The 18,986-nt window shown below is 41.5% G+C and overlaps 1 protein-coding gene across 1 annotated transcript in view; it reads right to left on the bottom strand.

The window, feature by feature from the left end:
- The window catches only part of cacna1ba (calcium channel, voltage-dependent, N type, alpha 1B subunit, a), a gene marked incomplete at both ends in the record, with an annotated part of 119,839 nt that extends 101,342 nt beyond the window's left edge, over positions 1–18,497 (bottom strand). The window contains 3 exons of the mRNA XM_080048645.1: positions 13,479–13,618; positions 14,956–15,051; positions 18,219–18,497. Coding sequence (XP_079904771.1) covers positions 13,479–13,618; positions 14,956–15,051; positions 18,219–18,497 — 515 coding nt within the window. The remainder of the gene's footprint in view (positions 1–13,478; positions 13,619–14,955; positions 15,052–18,218) is intronic.
- Positions 18,498–18,986: the final 489 nt, after the last annotated feature.

Below are 18,986 nucleotides of genomic sequence, written 5' to 3'. Positions count from 1 at the left end.
TTTTTAACCTTTATTTATACAGGTGTATCCCATTGAGACCGAAGACTCTTTTGCAAGGGAGACCTGTTTTCCTTTCCCACGTTACCATTCACACACACATTCATACACTGATAGCAGGCTAACTATCGACATTCACACGAGGCAAGGTGGGTGAAGTGTCTTGCCCAAGGACACAACAACTATGACACAGGTCAGGGTGGGGATCGAACCTCATCGGCCGACCCGCTCTACCAACTGAGCCACAGTCGCCCCCAAATTGCATTGATGATTAATGGGCCTCAACATTTAAAGTGTTCTCATCCGTTACAAAATAATTGTACAGATTCCTCCCTGTTTCATACAATGGATCAATGATGTCATGACTCATGATGTGCTTTTAAATTGAGAAACTGAGCTTTTCTTCAATGGATGATTTCATTCAATGTAGTTACATTTCTGTTTTGCACAAATGTTTTGTAATGAACTCAAACACCTATGTATTGGGATTTACTGTTGCCTAACTGTGTATACAACATGCTGTTGTAACTTGTACAATATATCTAAACTGTCACCATGTTTCCTTGCCTGTGCTACTTGGCATAAATGTATCAAAAAAGTAACCATGTTTTACAATAATTTGAGTAGACCAAGGAAACATTAGCACTCTGTATGATCTCTTGATAACAGCATGTGTTAAAGGTGAGGGGCATGATGTGGTGAGTAGATAAAGACATTTTAAAGATAGCTCCTGACTGGTGACCTTTGTAAAAAGCAGTGTTTTCATATGTTTGCTAACGTTGGCCCTGCTGCTAGTCTGCTCCGAGACATCTTACAGCCTGCATGTGGATCTCAATAAATGGACCAGAGGTGTCTGACTTCACATAACAGGAGGCACCGGCGGTGGAAACTGCTTGAAAGACGGCTACTGGAAAAGTGCTCTAATCAGCCTGTCCTTAGCCAAATAGGTGAGTGAGGTGAGTTATGTCTTTGTTTTAATAAATCAATAATGTGTAAAATAATGTAGTAATGTGAAAAAATTAATAAAACATTTCTCCCAAAACAGAAGAGCACAAGTAGTTTTGAGTGATAAAGGGATCAAACTCTTAAACCTTTTCCCTTTGAGATATACCCAGTATCCTGCCTACTAGCTACTAGGCAGAGACTAAGTGGATCCACCATGATTAAGCAATGGCGAAAAAGGGAAATGTCCTGATATGGCTTTACTTCTGTTGCAGTCCCATCTCCTCATAGTTAATGTCTATTGGTAGGTGGAGACTGAGGGAGTCTGAGGCACAGATTCCATTTCCCAGCATAGCCCTCCACTTCCTGAGAATAAAGTCCATTTAAACAAATGGCTTGCAGAGTCACCACGTACAACATTCAAGCACCTCAATCCCCATCGGGCCTCTTTGCCACTACACTGAGCCCAGCAAATGGCCAGAAAGAGTTTAGTACACCAGAGTTTGACTGATACAGCTTTTAGGAAGTTGATAGCATGGCTTTTAGACTGGGGCTGCAAACAGTACATAATGTGAGATCACACTGGACATTTTACAACACTTAATTTATAGTAGAATGTATAATGGGCCTTAGGTAAAGAACACTTTATTTATAGTAGCATATAAAATAAACCTTAGGTAAAGTAGACTGTTGCAATACTGTGCACAGTGCTTCATATCAAAGGGGATAAACTGCACTCTCTAACTGGGCTAATTCATCCACAGTGAAACCTTATCCATTATTAATTCATCGGCCTCAGCCCTTTCTCTTTAAAGAGAGAGAGGCTGATTGGAGAGGAGCTAACAGGAGGTGTGTGTGTGTGTGTGTGTGTGTGTGTGTGTGTGTGTGTGTGTGTGTGTGTGTGTGTGTGTGTGTGTGTGTGTGTGTGTGTGTGTGTGTGTGTGTGTGTGTGTGTGTGTGTGTGTGTGTGTGTGTGTGTGTGTGTGTGTGTGTGTGTGTGTGTGTGTGTGTGTGTGCATTAGCCCTGACCACAGAGCCATCCATTCTCTCAATATGCACTGTCTACATTCTGATAACCCTCCATGTGTCCTCACAGTAACTCTCTGGAGCCCCAGGACATGACTGGCTGCATGGCTGCTATCAGTGTTCACTCAACTGACTGTACAAGCAAAAAGATGAAATACATATCACACTTTTATCCAGAATCGATGGATGGAAGAAGTCCATCACTAAATTAATGTCGGGGCTGGCCGACCAAGTGATGAAAAACTAATTACAACACCGGTTCAACCTGAATGCATTTCCATAAACATCATTTCACTAAGATCATTTCCCCTCTTTACACATTTCTGCTTTTTTATTGAACTAATCAATGATGTTTGAAATGAACACTTTTCCATTCAAAGGTAAAATGTAGTATGGCAATATTTACTCAACCCTTGTGTCCTCATGTACAGTCAGTCTAAATGACCTTTGCTTTTTCACAGTTTTCCTTCAACAATGGATCCAATAACAATGTGCAACATGAGAGCAGTGCTCAAACAACAACCCACGGAGAATTATTAACCAAATCTGCTGTTTCCCTCAACGCTACAGATTGTTTAGCATCTTTAAGCTCATGGTTTCCAGGAAGTTCTGCTTTGCTGAACCTGGTCCTGGTGATTGGACAGTAGATGTTTACTTGTCACAGATGACAACAGTAAACTGGTGAACACAGTGGAACAGTTAGAAGCTCAAGAGACAAATCTTCCTCAAAACAAAGCTCAAATTTTTTTTTTGAATTAGACTTGGTTTTGGCCAAGTTGAAAGAAACATGACTTCAAATGAAAGCTAATGTTGCAGCACATCCGATTGATTAGCTAACAGGTTCACCTGGTCTAAAATAGTAAAACACTATATGATATCGAAGTGCAGTGTCTCAATTAGCCTTTTAAAAAAACTACGTTATCTAGTGTTTTACTGTGCTTTCAATAGTATCCAGCTATCCTGTGACTGCCTGCACTGTGCTGTATCACACACACACACACACACACACACACACACACACACACACACACACACACACACACACACACACACACACACACACACACACACACACACACACACACACACCAAAACACAGAGCCAGTAGTCCACAGAATCCTCTGTTGATCACAAGGCAATTTTACAGTTATACACCAACTGGCTCCTATCATAATCAAATCCATAATACGCTTGATGTTATGTGTATTTATCCATTTGGATTCAGGTGAGACGAGATGTGTTCAAAAAGCCAAAACTGCAAAACTGTCCATGTCAGGCTTTGCAGCAAAAAAAACATCAGATAATAAGTCACCAGTAAATGTTGAGAGATAGTGTCACCGGTAAATGTCAGCAGTAAATGACCAAGTATTACAGAGATAACACTGTTCTCACAAAGTTGTCATTTTTTCGATATGTGTGATAACTGGAGCTGCTTTAAGTACTAGTTCAAGTTCATACTCAGATATGATCTTCTTCCTCCTAAGCTCTCTGTGTGGAAAGTGAGTAGAATCATTAACCAAGGCCAAAGGTATAGGCAATGAGTGTTAATCAGGGGTGAGGGGTTAAGTCAGTGAACACTGCCTCAAGCAGATGGTTATAGGGATTTAATAAACCTTAAGTTGTCCTTAATGCTGCAACACATCCTTCAAGTATTATGGATAACACGCGAGAGAGTCAGACTTCTATCCAACTACAGACACTACTTTTCAAAAATGTATTCGTTTTAGTCATAAAACGAATAAATAAACGGGTGAAATCAAACAACAAAAAGATCCACTAGCACCCACAACCTGACAACCTGGTCAGTAGTTTGATTCATGTGAAACTGCTTCTTAAGATTTTTGATATTGTGATAACTTTATATCTCAAACCAAATCAATCATCAAGCATATTTGAGACTAGGACTATAATTATATGAATAATAAGTATTATATGTATCTGATAAAAGATTATACCATTCACCCAAGCAATGGGATAATGTGGCTGTGCGTGTGCGTACCAGAGTTTTGGGCAGGCAGCACTATAGGAACCAGCCACTGCTTGTTTTTATTCAAGCAATTCTAAAGAGGAGAGCTGAAGATAAACCTATTGCCTCTGCCTTCAGCTCTATTCACTATTGATCTGGGTGGGAGTGTGAGGGAAGCAGATATATATGCTCGTATCAGCAAACTGCCTAGTGCCTACATCTTATTGGAACATGGTGGAGGTGGTGGAGGGCTGGCTCCTGCGTTCATACAGCCCACTGCAGGGTCTCTTGACCTGGGAGCAAAGATATGTGTAACGTGCCGCCTGGATCAATCCATGGCAAATGTTCAAAATGCTAATGGTGTTAGAATGAGACGGCCCCCTGGACTGCCTCACACATATCTGCCTATACATTATTGATCAGACAATCAGATAAGGTTGTAAACATGAGCTAACCCCTTGTTTCATCTTATCTAAATCGTTTTAGTTGGTAATGTACTACGTAACAGACAGGAACCATGCAATGTCGGTTGTGTATGTTTTCTATTGATTGCTGGAAAGCAAAATTCGGACTATTTCGTTGCTTTCTTGTTTTTGTTGTTCACTGATAATTGGCTACTGGATGTTACTGAGCTACACAATGCAGTTTGACAGCAGACAGACGCTACGTAAAACATCTTGGGTTAATATTGTTCCATTTAACACAGGGAGAGAGGAGGCCTGTCATAGAAGAGGCAGAGACACAAGCTTGACCAGACACACAGCAAACCAGAATAATAATAAGCACCACTCTCTACACTCTCCCTGGAAACTCTCTCTCTTTCTCTCTCTCCTCCTCTTACTGTGTCCTGACTGGCACTATCTCCTCTTATATAAATAACAGCTAAAATACCCAGTAGAGTTCACCTCCCTTTCTTGGGATTTAACAATAAGGGCCTTCTAGGAAAGCCAGGGAAAATACTGAATGAATGAATACAGCAAAGGCTGAATGAAAATGAGATCTGTAATGAGAAGAAGCACAGTTAACCAGATCATTGAAATATACTTATGAAAGGGGGGGGGACACTTTCGTCCAACTCTATCACTCTGTGGAGGTTTTTGAGCCACTTTTAATGTTTGCCCAAGGTTTTTCTTTATGGCCTGTTAAGCTCCTGTAAAGTTTCCTTTTCCAGTACCATCTGACAGCAGCAAAAATGTGGGGAAAAATAGAAAGATATGTCCATCGTACGCTACCTTTCCAACACTAAATATGTCTCTTAGTAGAGTTAAAGGTGCTGTAGGCCAGGGGTGGCCAACCTGCAGCTTGCGAGCTGCATGCGGCTCTTTGCCTTGCTTCGTGCGGCTCTTCAGTTCTATCAAATTTTGTGATTATAATTTTTTATTTTTTTACTTTACTTTTTTTTTGTGTGGGCCTATGTGTGTGCATGTTCGCAAACGTTTCATGCGGCTCTTACGTTCGTTTTACATGTTGTTTATCATTTAATTGTTTATTTTGTTAATGTGTATGTGTATGCCTGTTCGCAAATGTTTAATTGAGGACGCAACATAACGTTCGCAAACGTTTGGTGTGGACGCAACCTAAAACTCTCCGCTCAGCTTGGAGGGAGGTTTTCCGTGAGTAAACAATTTGTGTCAAGTTCGCTCCGAAACAGAGTGGGAGAGTTTATATTTTTTTGTTGAACGTTATACCAAGCCATTCTGCCTTATATGCCAGGCGTCATTAGCGCATTTCAAGGCTTCAAATCTTCAGCGCCACTTCAGCTCACTCCATGCTAAAAGTAAGTCCCACTAAGCAACATGCATAGTAAGAGAAAAACGCTATTGTAAATTGTTATATTTTTGTTTGTGGACTTAGTTGAACTGAGAGTTTGTGTGTGAGGCAGTGCACACAATGTTCATTGTTGAAAATTACTGGCCTGTCGTCTTAGTACTGTAGGAGTCCAGTTCTGTCATTATCACAGGGGCGGCCTTAACGATCTGGGGGCCCGTTTCAAGTCCTAGTGTGGGGCCCCCCGTTTTTTTTTTTTTTTTAATAAATAATGCGAAAATTAAAAAGATTGTGGAATCCAGTTGGTTCTTCGACGGAGTATGAGAGAATAGGCCCCTGGACCAAGACTCTCAAAGGGCCCCCCCACTCCTACCTATCCAGTCAGTTACACTGACTTTTCCGCACAGATACATACAATTATTGGCAAAAAACATATTAAGAAAGTCAGTGTTTCCCAGATGATTTTGGGACACTGTGGGAGGGACCCTGGTCCTTGTTGGGGGTCAGGGGGCATTGCACACTGGAAGAAAATGTGTACCGTTTTAAAGTAAAATGCATCAATCTGATGCACTTAGAGAGGAAAATTTAGAGGCTAAATCAAATCTTGAGCTGCAGAAGGAACATTATTTTTCTGATTTTTCTTAAGCAGGCAGCATCCTTTACTCTGCAACTGCAAAAACAGTAGATTGGTCTGCAGACCCATGTTATATGATGGAGAGACCCATTTCAACAGATAAAGGGTGGATAGCTACTTTTTATGAACAGTATAGAATTTACACATAGAAAGTTTATTCCTGTATGTGTGGGGGCCTTAGAGGCCCCTCATGAAGCCCCTAAGACAGAGCTAATAATGCTGTTGCTTTACAATTGCTTTTGTATTTCTCCCCTACTAGTTGAGGGGCCCATGATGATTTATTTCCTTATATTTAGGCTATTCCTTTTTGGAACCTTTTATTGACATGAGTGACTGAGCTCTTTGACTATAAGACATGTAAAGTTATCAGTACCTTAGCTTAGGGCCCCCTTGAGCCCTTGTGCCCCTGGGCCTGGTAGCCCAGGGGCACAAGCATTATTTATTTAAAAAATAATAATAATACAAAATTCAACTGAAACGGGTGAAACATAGTTAAGGCCGTTACTGCATTATCATTTTGGTTGTGACATTTACAGTAAATCTGACTGAGCAGAGGTCTGTGTGTGCGTGTGTGTGTGTGTGTGTGTGTGTGTGTGTGTGTGTGTGTGTGTGTGTGTGTGTGTGTGCGTGTATGAGGAAGGGATGGGGGGATGTTCATGTGTACCCGTGTGTACGATGTGGCTCTTTGCAGTAACACAGTAAAAAATGTGGCTCTTAGTCTCTGACTGGTTGGCCACCCCTGCTGTAGGCTATTCTGGAAAATATTGACAAAGTCATCTTTTGTCAAATTATTTGAATATCTCCTCACAATCTGCTTCTTGTGGGTACTGTGAGTGTGTTTAAAGTAAATCTGGAGTGACTACACAGCTTAGGCTCTGTAAACAGGCATGTTTACGTGTTACAGTGGGCTCCCTTTGTTTGCATACCCTTCGTTTACATACCAGTTTACAGAGCCTAAGCTGTGTATTAACACAAGAATTGTATTCAGTACACTCACAGTATGGACAGGAAGCAGATCGTGAGGAGATATTCACTGATTTTGACAAAGGGTGATTTTGTCAACAAACATTCTCAGAATTGCTTACCACACCTTTAAAATTGGACTCATATGCATTGGGTGAAAACACAAACATGACTCTCAATGCATGCTAACGTTGCTGTGTCTGCTGAATGCGTACCGGCAACTGTTTGCTAACATTTTAGACGTTGGCATAAATACTTAATAAGGTGTTTACTTATTTTGTTTTTTTGTCCGTATGTAAAAAACTACAAAACCACTAAAATAAATGTAAAAAAAAAAAAAAAAAAAACTTGCAGATAGTAGGTACAGGTGAAAACACATGTTAATAAAGTCATTTATGCCATTGCGGTAAAACGTATACAACATACGTTTTAAATCAAAATCATTCAGTACTATTAAGTTGTAGACTGGTGATTGTAAAAGTGTAATAATAGCTATATACAACAGTTGTACCCTTATGTTGAAGTGGTTGCATACCAACAGTATGGTTTCCCTATCTTTGTATGTAAGTGTTCATATTACAAGCAGGCTGCTGAGCTAGCTGGCTGGCAGATATTTTGAAGTCTGTCCAAATGAGCTGTGTAGTCAATGGATAATCAGTGAGTCATTTTGCTAATGCTTATTGCAATACAGAGGCACATCCTGCAGGAAATGGCCATCATCATAGAGAAGTGATTTGTTGGCATGTGTGTGCTTGGGTGCACTGTGCACAAGCATGTTTAGTGTGTCCAACTACAGTATATATACTGTATATGTATGTGCATTCAGCTACATGCACTATATGACTGATCCGGTATCTACCCTACAACATCATGGCTCTAGCCTTCAGTGATAAGATGTCCAGGCTGCTGCTGCTGTAATGGCCTCTATCCACAACTCGTCCCTTCAGTAATGGTTATTATGTCAGAGGGCTCAGCTCCAATTCAATTAAGGACTGCTTGGGCCGCTCCCATCCACACACACACACACACACACACACACACACACACACACACACACACACACACACACACTGGAGGAGGCTCTGGCTGCATAGGCCCTGACAACTTGTCAATAACCCTCACCTCTCAACTCAGCATGCTTAGCTCAGATCAGATGTTGCATACATGCACTTATGCACACACACGCACACCCACACCAGCACCCGCACACAAACACACACTTACCCAAACATAGAGACAAAGACATGTTCCTGGCAACTATCTTAAACAACTGTGCGTTTTTTGACACCATACAAGGAAATATTTTCCACACCGAAGAAATAAGACACCAACAGATGGATATTGCAAATGTACACATATTGCCTATGTATTGCCCAGTATTTACTTATGTATTCAGGCATACTGTATATGCAACATCAGCTGTAATACAGTTATCTTTAGCAGCTGTTGTGGTTAAAAGTGAACAGAGCTGGAAGGCAAATTTTATTTTCTACCACTCAATATATGCCCTCAACTATGTTCATGTTTTTTTTCTGTAATAGTTTTGGAACAAGATAGAATGTTAAAATGTTTACAAGTCTGGTTGAATGATCTGGCATTTCCCATACCTGAATCACTGATAGCGAATTATAACTATACTGTGTGTGTCCATGTTGATGAAAGAACATGTCACCCAGTGTAACAATGGGGTTCATTGATGTGTTTTAGTTTTGTCTGATGGAAACATAAAGATCCCTAGTCTTCTGCTTTATCATTTGTAATCCATCACATTTGTTACTAGTGCCGTCAAATCTATGATGTGGAAATATACAGCTGTAAAATGCAGGTTGATATGCATTAAAAAAAAACGTTAGGTTACTTTTTCATCATTTTCATTGTAACTCAAACAAGATGGCAATCGGCACTTTTGTTTTCAAACTAGTGACATTAATGGAAACCCATTGCTGCCTGAATGGTAGAAAAGAAAACTTCTCAAATACTATGGTTGGTAGTAAAGCGGATATCACATACAAAAACATTGATATTATCCGGGGACAGACCCCTAAGGATGCATAATACACACACACACACACACACACACACACACACACACACTTTGCGTCATTCCAGCAAAACCAGGCTCGTTCTAGTGAATGTTATTTATTTCATGTTCCACATCCCCTACTTTTCCAGCCAACAGGAACACATCTCAGTGACTTCCAGTGGGAGGGGTGGGGCCGTTGATGAAGGCTTTGGGGAATTGGCGTTGGCTCTGTTTATTACAATCAGGTTCCTGACTCAAGCCCCAATAGATGGGCCAAATAAATCTGTGTATCATTATGCCACAGAGGCTGGGCCCTCCCCTGGTAGAAGCACAGAGCGCCCAGGGAGCGTATAGCTGTAACAGCATCCTCCGTCACTAGCCCACAACAACCCCCAACTCTCTCCATCTCTCCATCCCCCGCGGCAACAGCATCAACTGCCATACAAGCTATCTCTTCCAATACCAAGGGGATGCTCTCTGTTTGTTGTTCCACAGACAATTTGAGATCATAGTATAAGATAAGGAGTTAACAACTGGGTGAGCAGGGGGCGCTCGTGGTGTAGTGGTTAGAGTGCCCCCCCCCCCCCAATAGAGGCTCAGTCCTCAGTAGCAGCAGACCACGGGTTCGAATACAGCTTGTGGTCGTTCTCTGCGTGTTATCCCTGTATATGCCTCATTTCATCTCTGTCTCTCCTAAGCTGTCTAATAAAGCATAAAAATGCCAACGAGTAATAAAAAATTAAAAAAAACCTGGTTGAGCAAAAATGTTTAAGCCGGCCCTGCATTTCTACAGAATGAACCAATAACTAAATGGTTGTATTGTGACCAAAAGGACATTTATTAATCTAGAAAGTCTGATAATTAAATCTGTTTCAATCCCTACAGCAGCTGTAGCTGTAAGACGAACACAACTCCGCTACTTGAAAACTAGTGATGGGAAGGCAAAGCTGTGTAAGCTCCACAACAAAAAGAGGATTTGAAGCTTTGGGAAACTGAACTCAATAGATATGAGAGTTGACCACTGGGGCCAAAGCATGGCATAACAGTAGAGTTCAGATCCTATAAAAAACAACACTTCCATGATTTCTATGTTGTTGGCAATGTAATGTGATGTGAGGGAAGGGTGATATATATTAAGAAATTACTTGTATTACTTTTTTATCGGATCAAAATGAGGTATGCACGTTTCAATTCATTTCCCCAACGTTTAAACCAGGGGTGTCCAAACTTTTTTCACTGAGGGCCACATACAAAAAAATCTACGAAGGGCCGGGCCACTTTGCAAAAATAACACATTTATCAGGACATGTAGCTGCTCTGATGTTTAGTTTCATACTGTCTTCGTAAATTGTAATCCTTCTTCACGGCAACACTTTACTTGCACATTAAACAGATACAGTACATTCCCCCTCTTGTTAAATGCCATTGATTCACCCAGTGTTTTCTGCTTTTGCATCCAATGTCCAGCTGGATGAAAATAGTAGCCAGCCGAGATCCCGCCCCTCCAATTGGGGTCCGGGGGTATGCCCCCCCCGGGAGATTTTTGTAAGTTTTTAAAGTGAAATGCATGAATCTGGTGCACTTTGAGAGGGAAATTAAGAGGCTAAAGCTGAAGAATTTTGTATGAAAACAAATGGAGACACTGTCAGATAAATTAGAAGCTATTGGAGAAGGACACATGGATTTTCCATAACAATATTAATTTAAAATAAAATATTATGCAGGGTCCTCTGGGATGGGCTTGGTGCTCTTTTTCTTTTATGGGACATACACTCACCGGCCACTTTATTAGGTACAGCGGTTAATTTTCTTGTTAACACATATAACTAATCAGCCAATCACATGGCAGAAACTCAATGCATTTAGGCATGTAGACCTGGACGGGACAACTTATTGAGGTTGAAACCGAGCAACAGAATGGGGAAGAAAGGGGTTTTAAGTGGCTTTGAACATGGCAATGTTGAGGGTGCCAGGAGGGCTGGTATGAGTATTTCAGAAACTGCTGATCTGCTGGGATTTTCACTCTAAACCATCTCTAGGGTTTACAGAGAATGGTCCGAAAAAGAAAAAAATATCCAGTGAGCGGCATTTGTGTGGACGTAAAATGCCTTGTTGAAGTCAGAGGTCAGTGGAGGATTGGGATACTGGTTTGAGATGATAGAAAGGCAACAGTAACTCAAATAACCACTCGTTACAACCAGGGTTTGCAGAATACCATCTCTGAATGCAAAACACAACCAACCTTGAAGCAGATGGGCTACAGCAACAGAAGACCCCACCGGGTGCCACTCATGTCAGCTGAAAACAGGAAAATTAGGCTACAATTCTCACAGGATCACCAATATTGGACAATAGAAGATTGAAAAATCATGCCTGGTCTGATGAGTCTCGATTTCAGTTGCGACATTCAGATGGCAGGTTCAGAATTTGGCGTTAACAACATGAAAGTATGGATCCATCCTGCCGTGCACCATCAACCATGCCATGTTCAAGTCACCTAAACCCCCTTTCTTCCCCATTCTGATGCTCGGTTTGACTTCAGTACATTGTCTTGACCACGTCTAAATGCATAAATGCATTAAATTGCTGCCATGTGATTGGCTGAATAGCTTTCTGTTTTTATAAGCCATTGAACAGGTGTACCTAATAAAGTGGCCGGTGAGTGTATTTCTCTGTAATATAATGAGTGCATTTAAATTATTTAAAAATTAAAAGGGCCATATTACATTATATTTTTAAAATGTGCCACGGGCCAATCAGTCAGTTTTGACACCCCTGCACTAGTGGGTTAACTAATAAATGCCCCAAAAAAATTAAAATAATAATAATAATAATTCAAAGGCCCATATTACATTATATTTTTAAAATCGGCCGAGGGCCAATAAAAAGCGGGCCGCGGGCCGCAGTTGGCCCTCGGGCCGTAGTTTGGACACCCCTGGTTTAAACGGAAGTTCTAATTTAGATTAGTCGAGTAGACTGAAAACCAAGCACAATGTAAAGGCTTTAGGAGCCCTTCAGCCTTGACATTCTTTAAGATAATTACCAAGCCGTTAATGTAAATGCTGTTGTAATGTGCGGCGCACTGTTTATTATTAATATAACGGCTGACAAACAAGTCATCACAGCGGGCCTTTAGGCAGTGGTCAAGAAAACCTTTTTTGCTTTGTTTTGTGCTGCTCTCACCTTTTTATCTCTTTCTCTCTTGCCCTCTTTTACAAGCCCACACCGATAGGCCTACACACACTCGTTCATTCCTACAGAATTTATGTTCAAGTGATGGGCAATAAACGACTAACGGTCTAGTGTGTCTGCCGTCGACTACTGAGGCAGTGGTTTAAACGTTTGACCAACTAGTAATGTGCATCCCAAGTCAAAATGTTTCCATACTTAAGCCCGTATCTCACTGGGCTGCGACTGTTTGACATCCCCTTCCCCTCGCTTGTAATCCCCCAATGTTACAGTAGGTCTCAGCTGAGCATAAAGGTTAGCTGCAAACTTTCAAAGCTTGAAGAAACATCCATTATGTTTGAAAGCTATGGAAGTCAGTCAACAATCACATGGTCGTTATTGCACTGAAACACAGCATATTGAAACGGTGTGAAATGAGCTCTGAACAGCCCTTCAAAAAAACGTAAAATGATTCTAAGTAAAGGAATGGCAAAAAATGTAACCGCTGGTAATAACATGGTTTGAATACACAGTCATTTTGCGAATGTGAGCAACAGAAGCAATAAAATATTTCCCAGAAATCCTGTGTTGCAGTCATTTCCGCACTCAATATACCCAATCATTTCCCCCCCTGGTTCCCTGCCCCGTCTAATTTAGACAACACCACCTCATCCAGACTCCCTTTTATTCAGACAGGAAGAAAACACCCTGCCATCTGGATTGGCCGGGCTCTATTGATCAACACACACACACACACACACACACACACACACACACACACACACACACACACACACACACACACACACACACACACACACACACACACACACACACACACACACACACACACACACACACACACACACACACACACACACACACACACACACACACACACACACACACAGCAGAGCACTCCCCTCCCCTCATTAATGTCTGCTGCCCCATCAGTTTGCAGCTGTAGAAGCCATTAGGCTGTTGCTACTCACCCTGTAAGGACCACCACAAAATCCATTACGTTCCAGCCGTTACGTAGGTAGGAGTCTTTGTGGAAGGCAAAGCCCTGGGCGATGATCTTGATGCCGGCCTCGAAACAAAATATTCCAATAAAGTAGGGCTCTGTGTCGTCCTGTTGTGGAAAAAAAAGAGGAGAGTATAAGGAGGATTCAAGAAAGGGTTAAGACTACAGCTGAAATGATTAGTCATCAACATCTATCCATAATTGGCAACTTTTTAGATTTTTTTCTCAAACAACAAGGCCAGAAAATTACTGGTTCCAGCCTCTCATGTGTAGATGATTTTTGCAACAAGGATTTGTTGATTAAATGAGATGACTTGTTACTTTTCTTTGTCATATATGATAATAATCTGAACACAATTGGTGTTTTAGACAGTGGCTCAGACAATACAAGCAATTTGAACAATCGCCTTGGGTTCTGAGAAATGTTGATGTGTTTTTCTCATTTTGGCTGAATGAGGAAATAATGGCATGACTAGGTGGCTAATAAAAATGATTGTGAGAGCAGCTCACTGACAAGAATAAAGAAGACCTTTTCATTTGTCTCCAGCATGTTTATTGGGGGCTAGATAATAGCTGGGTATAATAATTCAGTTACATAGTTTTAAAAGACACATCAGTTCCCTTTATTACATCATAAACTCTACAGTATGTCTATGGGACAGTGTTTCTACGCCCATCACCGGGAGCTGATCAATGTAAGCGTGCACAGCTGGGAGGCTCCATACCTCGGGGAGTGACATTTCCCTCTTCACAGAGCTCTTTGATTGGACAGAAGCTTTCACAGCACATGGCTTCTCTTAATGGAAGGATTTAACATGGATCTTGGGTGGGGGGGAGGGCGCAGTAGGGGTAACTGAGGTAATTACACACAAGGGGGGGTGATCAAAGGTATCTGTGTAGGGTTCTACTTAACCTGCATTGCTAGGAGGATGGACACGATCTGACACTACAAGATTGAAGGAAAAATCAAGAAAAAAAGGATTGTTCATGCAAGTGTACAAATCCATGAGCGTTTGGACTAGAAAAGGAGGGAAGGATTGAATAAAGCACAGCATGAGTCCATACGTTGATTGCAGCAGCAGTCAGAGTCAACAGAAGACCATTCCACCATGTTTCTTTCAGCTGCGTCGCAAACTGAAACCAACTCTTTAGGATAAGTCATTTAAAAAGGTGGAGTGAGTGATTCTGGAGAATTCTTGTTGTCATAAATCAGAGAATATATCTCCTCACAATCTTCCGTTGACCTGTCAGTGTTAACACACACCCTAGGGGAGGATGTTGGATGGGTAGGTTGGTAGATACAGCGGGCCCCCTTTGTTTACATAGGCCTACCAGTTTACATTGCCTAGGCTGTGTATCAGTTATTCACACGATGTTGACAACAACAAAAATGTTTCAATGCAGTAACAACATCAACAGAGCATGGAAGTCACTTGGCTACTCACCAATCGCTCTGACATGGGTGTCTTGTCGGAGGCCGGTAGGTGTTGCTCCAGGGCCAGCACAATGCAGTTTGCTATAATGGTGGCCAGGATCAGGTACTCAAATGGAGTGAGAGAGTGTTAAGGAATTGTTAGGGGGAAGAAACAAATTCACAGATCGCAACACATGCAAACACCAACCATGCCATTAAAACCCCAGACCCAAATGGAAAAATCCATACTGGGACACATAAACACATAAATTACTGCTCGAGTGTTTGTTGGTGTGCGTATTTCTTCCAACCGTTTAAGACATAAACGTGCGACATCCACAAACGGCTACAATCAGCAAGAATAAAAGTGTTTCTCTATCGCGCCAGAAGGAATCTAACGTACCACAATGCAATGCAGCACAACATGGTCAAGGTCCAAAATCAATACTGCATACATACTAAGCAGATTTGGACTAAATAACATATTCACACAAGAAAAGTGTCTAATCTACTGATAAACAGTCAGTGTGCTTATTAACAAGGCTTGTTTTTCAGTGTGTTGTTTGTAAAGGTAAAGCATGTTCATGTATGGCAGACTAACTGGTATAAATAGTATACAATAAAAGGTTGGAATATAGCAATTACTTATAGTATGGAATTGGGTACAGAGTGATACTTAAAGTGGATGTAGTCATGTATTTCCATAGGGGCGTTCACGAGACACAGGTCTGGAAAACAAAAATGGTCAGAATCAAAGCAGCAGAGGTTGAGAAATCCTATTTTATAATCTGCAGAATGGGTAATACTGGATCTTATATTTCCCATAATGAAACCCTAATAGAATAGTGGCTTTCACAGAAAATCCCCCCCTCCTCAGCCCCCACCGCCACCATCATTAATACTGGAATCTCTTCAACTCCACAGCCCTAATTTATAATGCAGACTTACTGTTCCATTTTTTAAGTCACAAGCCCAGAGACATCCTCACCAGGGCTATTTTCTTCTATTTTTTTCAGACTTCTGAAAGCTTTGCTTCAGAGCCACAGAAGACGTTTTCGAATTTCAAAAGGGCATAGTACTCCTCATTACAAATAACTGAACTAAATGCGTACATTTGGCGGAATGCCCCTTTTCAATCTCAGTATACTAACGAGTTGGTCAGCTAGCTGTATTCATATTCCCACACAGAAACAAGTTCACGGATCTTATCTTTTACTTTCTTGTCAGATCAAAAATACAATATTCTGCCAGAGTCAAGAGCCTGTTGGAACCTTCATCAATGAGCAACATTTCTGCACTACAGTATGTCTAGATATTAAACACAGATTGATGGAGATTATTGGACCCTCCTCCCTCCTCTGCAGAGCTGTAGTGTCATTAGCAGCACCATTCCAACGTCCCCTCAGGACCGTTACCGCTCTGCCTGGTAAAAGTGAGAGGAAGCTGGCCAATGGACTCCAACTAGCAGGCCTCCAGCTAACCAGGGCCACAGCGTTACATTATTGCTCTGAATCAGAATAAGGGCAGGGTAAATCAATGTGTGATAAATGTTTGCTCAGCGCCATGGGTAACCATCCAGTGACTATAAAGTAATGGAGGTTATTATCTTTATGCAAATGAATTGCAACACCCATAAAACTCATTGCCTTTTACGGGTTTGGGTTGGGTGTATTAACATTTACATTTTCCTAAGAAAGTATCTTAAATCTGCACCAGTGAGAAAATATGGAGTCCATACACACTCACTTCTTCAACAGGTGGCATTCAGACTCACAGACTAATTCAGTGCCAACTAAATAAATGAACCCCCATTAAGCTCAGTCCTCATCGCAGCAGACCACGGACGTTCTCTGCATGTCTTTCCCCTCTCTGCCCCATTTAATCTCTGTCTAAAACTGTCTAATAAAAGCAAAAAATACCAGAAAATATTCCTACATTGTTTTTTTTAAAACAATGCAAAGGTATTGAATTGCAAACCCTCATCCTACTGTGTTCTATTGCTCAGGGTGTGTTTGTTTGCTGTCACACCCATGCAGCATGCCCCTGCCTTGATGCTTCTGAGGCCAGCCTACTGCTGCTGCTGCTGCTGCTGCTGGTTCAGCACCATGGACAGCACCATGTGCAGACTACACAGCCTCCAGTCAAGAGGCAGACAGACAATGGGCTTCCAAGCAAACCCAGCACAATGATGGCATTACCAGTCAACTGTAAACCTTCTTCATGAATTCAACATTAGCACAGAATGCCAGAGGTTTCACTCCACCTGCCCACAATACAGACAGCACAGCTCTTCCTGGAGTAGGGCGATACCCGGCAGGGTAAAACATATATATATATTTTTAAGGACTGTTCAATTTTAAGCTTTTTTTGCTTACGTAACATGTCTTCTTTCATGCAACCACAATACATATTAGGTTCAAAATATACATGTTACATACATGTCTCTACATGTAGGTCTAGCCTATTTTTTGATTAATTTAATCAAACAAAAAAGGCTATATCCAAAATTATATTACGATTATAACTGGCTCTATCCGACATCTTTAAAGCAAATTTACAAATAATGAGTTGGATAATGCCATTTGCACATTTATTAAACCTGTCAGGAAAAAAATACTAAAAATAATTGTTCTAATGCAAGTAATAGAATTGCAACCTTGTTTACCTGTGGTGTCTCTGACACTAATTCATTATCATTAACCATACAAGGAAAACTTAGGCTTCATGAATGAATCTTGGTGAAACACAATTCAACACACCAAGCAACACGTTATGCACACATAAATAACGAACCTTCCGGTAATTAGGCTACAAATCGATTAAAGTTTGGTTTTGTCTAGGGCGCAATATAAAAATAATGGCGCCTAATTGCATTAGAAATAGATTTCTTTAAAGTTATCTTGATCTCCGTAGCCAACAGTCATCGAAGAAAATGGATTAAGACCTTTCTGAAATCAGACCAAGAGCATGTAAATTCATTCTAACAGAACATCGAATGAGGAGCTCCTAATTGTGGCACAAGCTGCCGCCCTTCCCTCCACGACAGCCTGTTCTAGCTGTGGAGACAACAGGACAACCAACTGTGGTTCAACTTATTGACATTAACGTTTCTTGCATATTGTAATGCCGAATTAAAGGTTTTATCATATAATTTCGATTCAGATAGCAATTCGTTTTCCTAGAACACATATATCTTCAGTCGGTGAGCACATTTCTTTAAATTGGCCTATTTTTCGGCGGAGTTCGGCGTAGTGATATTGCGTTATAATGGATAGAACGCGCATGTATGACTGGACTGTAAGGATATGGCCATTCGGTGATCTTTTTGGCATATTTCCGTATGAAATTATCCTCGCTAAAGATGAACAGGGAGCGGTTGACGGTGAGGCAGCTCTGTTTGACGGGAATGGGGTTGTAAAGAGCCATGGTCCTGGCTCTCTGGGCCATGGTCTGCTTGTACATTCTCTGGACCCCCTGAGGAGGCCCCGGCATCCGGCTGGCCCCTCTGGCCGGGCCCGCGGGACCACCGCCGCCTCCATAGCGGCTGGACAGTTCGTCTTCAAAGCGAGCCATTCTGGGATAACAGCACGGGGATTGTTGCTGAAGAAACCAAAAGTGACACCAGAAGAGAAATAATAATGGAGAAGAAGAAGAAGCATCACAACACACACTGTCGTCCCGTCCCCCGGCAGGTCCTTTGGGCGCGTGCACCTTCCACCAACACAATAAGAGTCAAACATTCACAACAGCAAAAAAACAAGGAGATTTGTCTTTAGGGTGTTATCTCCTCGGCTCGGCCGCTTCCCATACTGTCACTTTCCCTGACATGAAATTGTTACTCAAAGTTTAAATTCCATGATGCATCATTTTTCCATGGGTGTTCCTCCTCCGGTATCACAGAATGAGCTGAGACGTTAACGCTTCAGAATGCGCCTTCTACCAAAAATCCTTGTTAAAAAATGTTTTCAGTTTGGTTCAACCCAAAATTCTACAGCAGAGAAAATGCCGCGAAGCGCGAGCGCGAGGAGTCCACATACATTTCCCTCCAGAAAGCGTCCATAA

The sequence above is a fragment of the Ammodytes marinus genome (genome assembly GCF_949987685.1).
Source record: "Ammodytes marinus genome assembly, chromosome: 2".
Taxonomy (NCBI): domain Eukaryota; kingdom Metazoa; phylum Chordata; class Actinopteri; order Uranoscopiformes; family Ammodytidae; genus Ammodytes; species Ammodytes marinus.
This window is presented reverse-complemented; position numbering and strand designations above follow the sequence as displayed.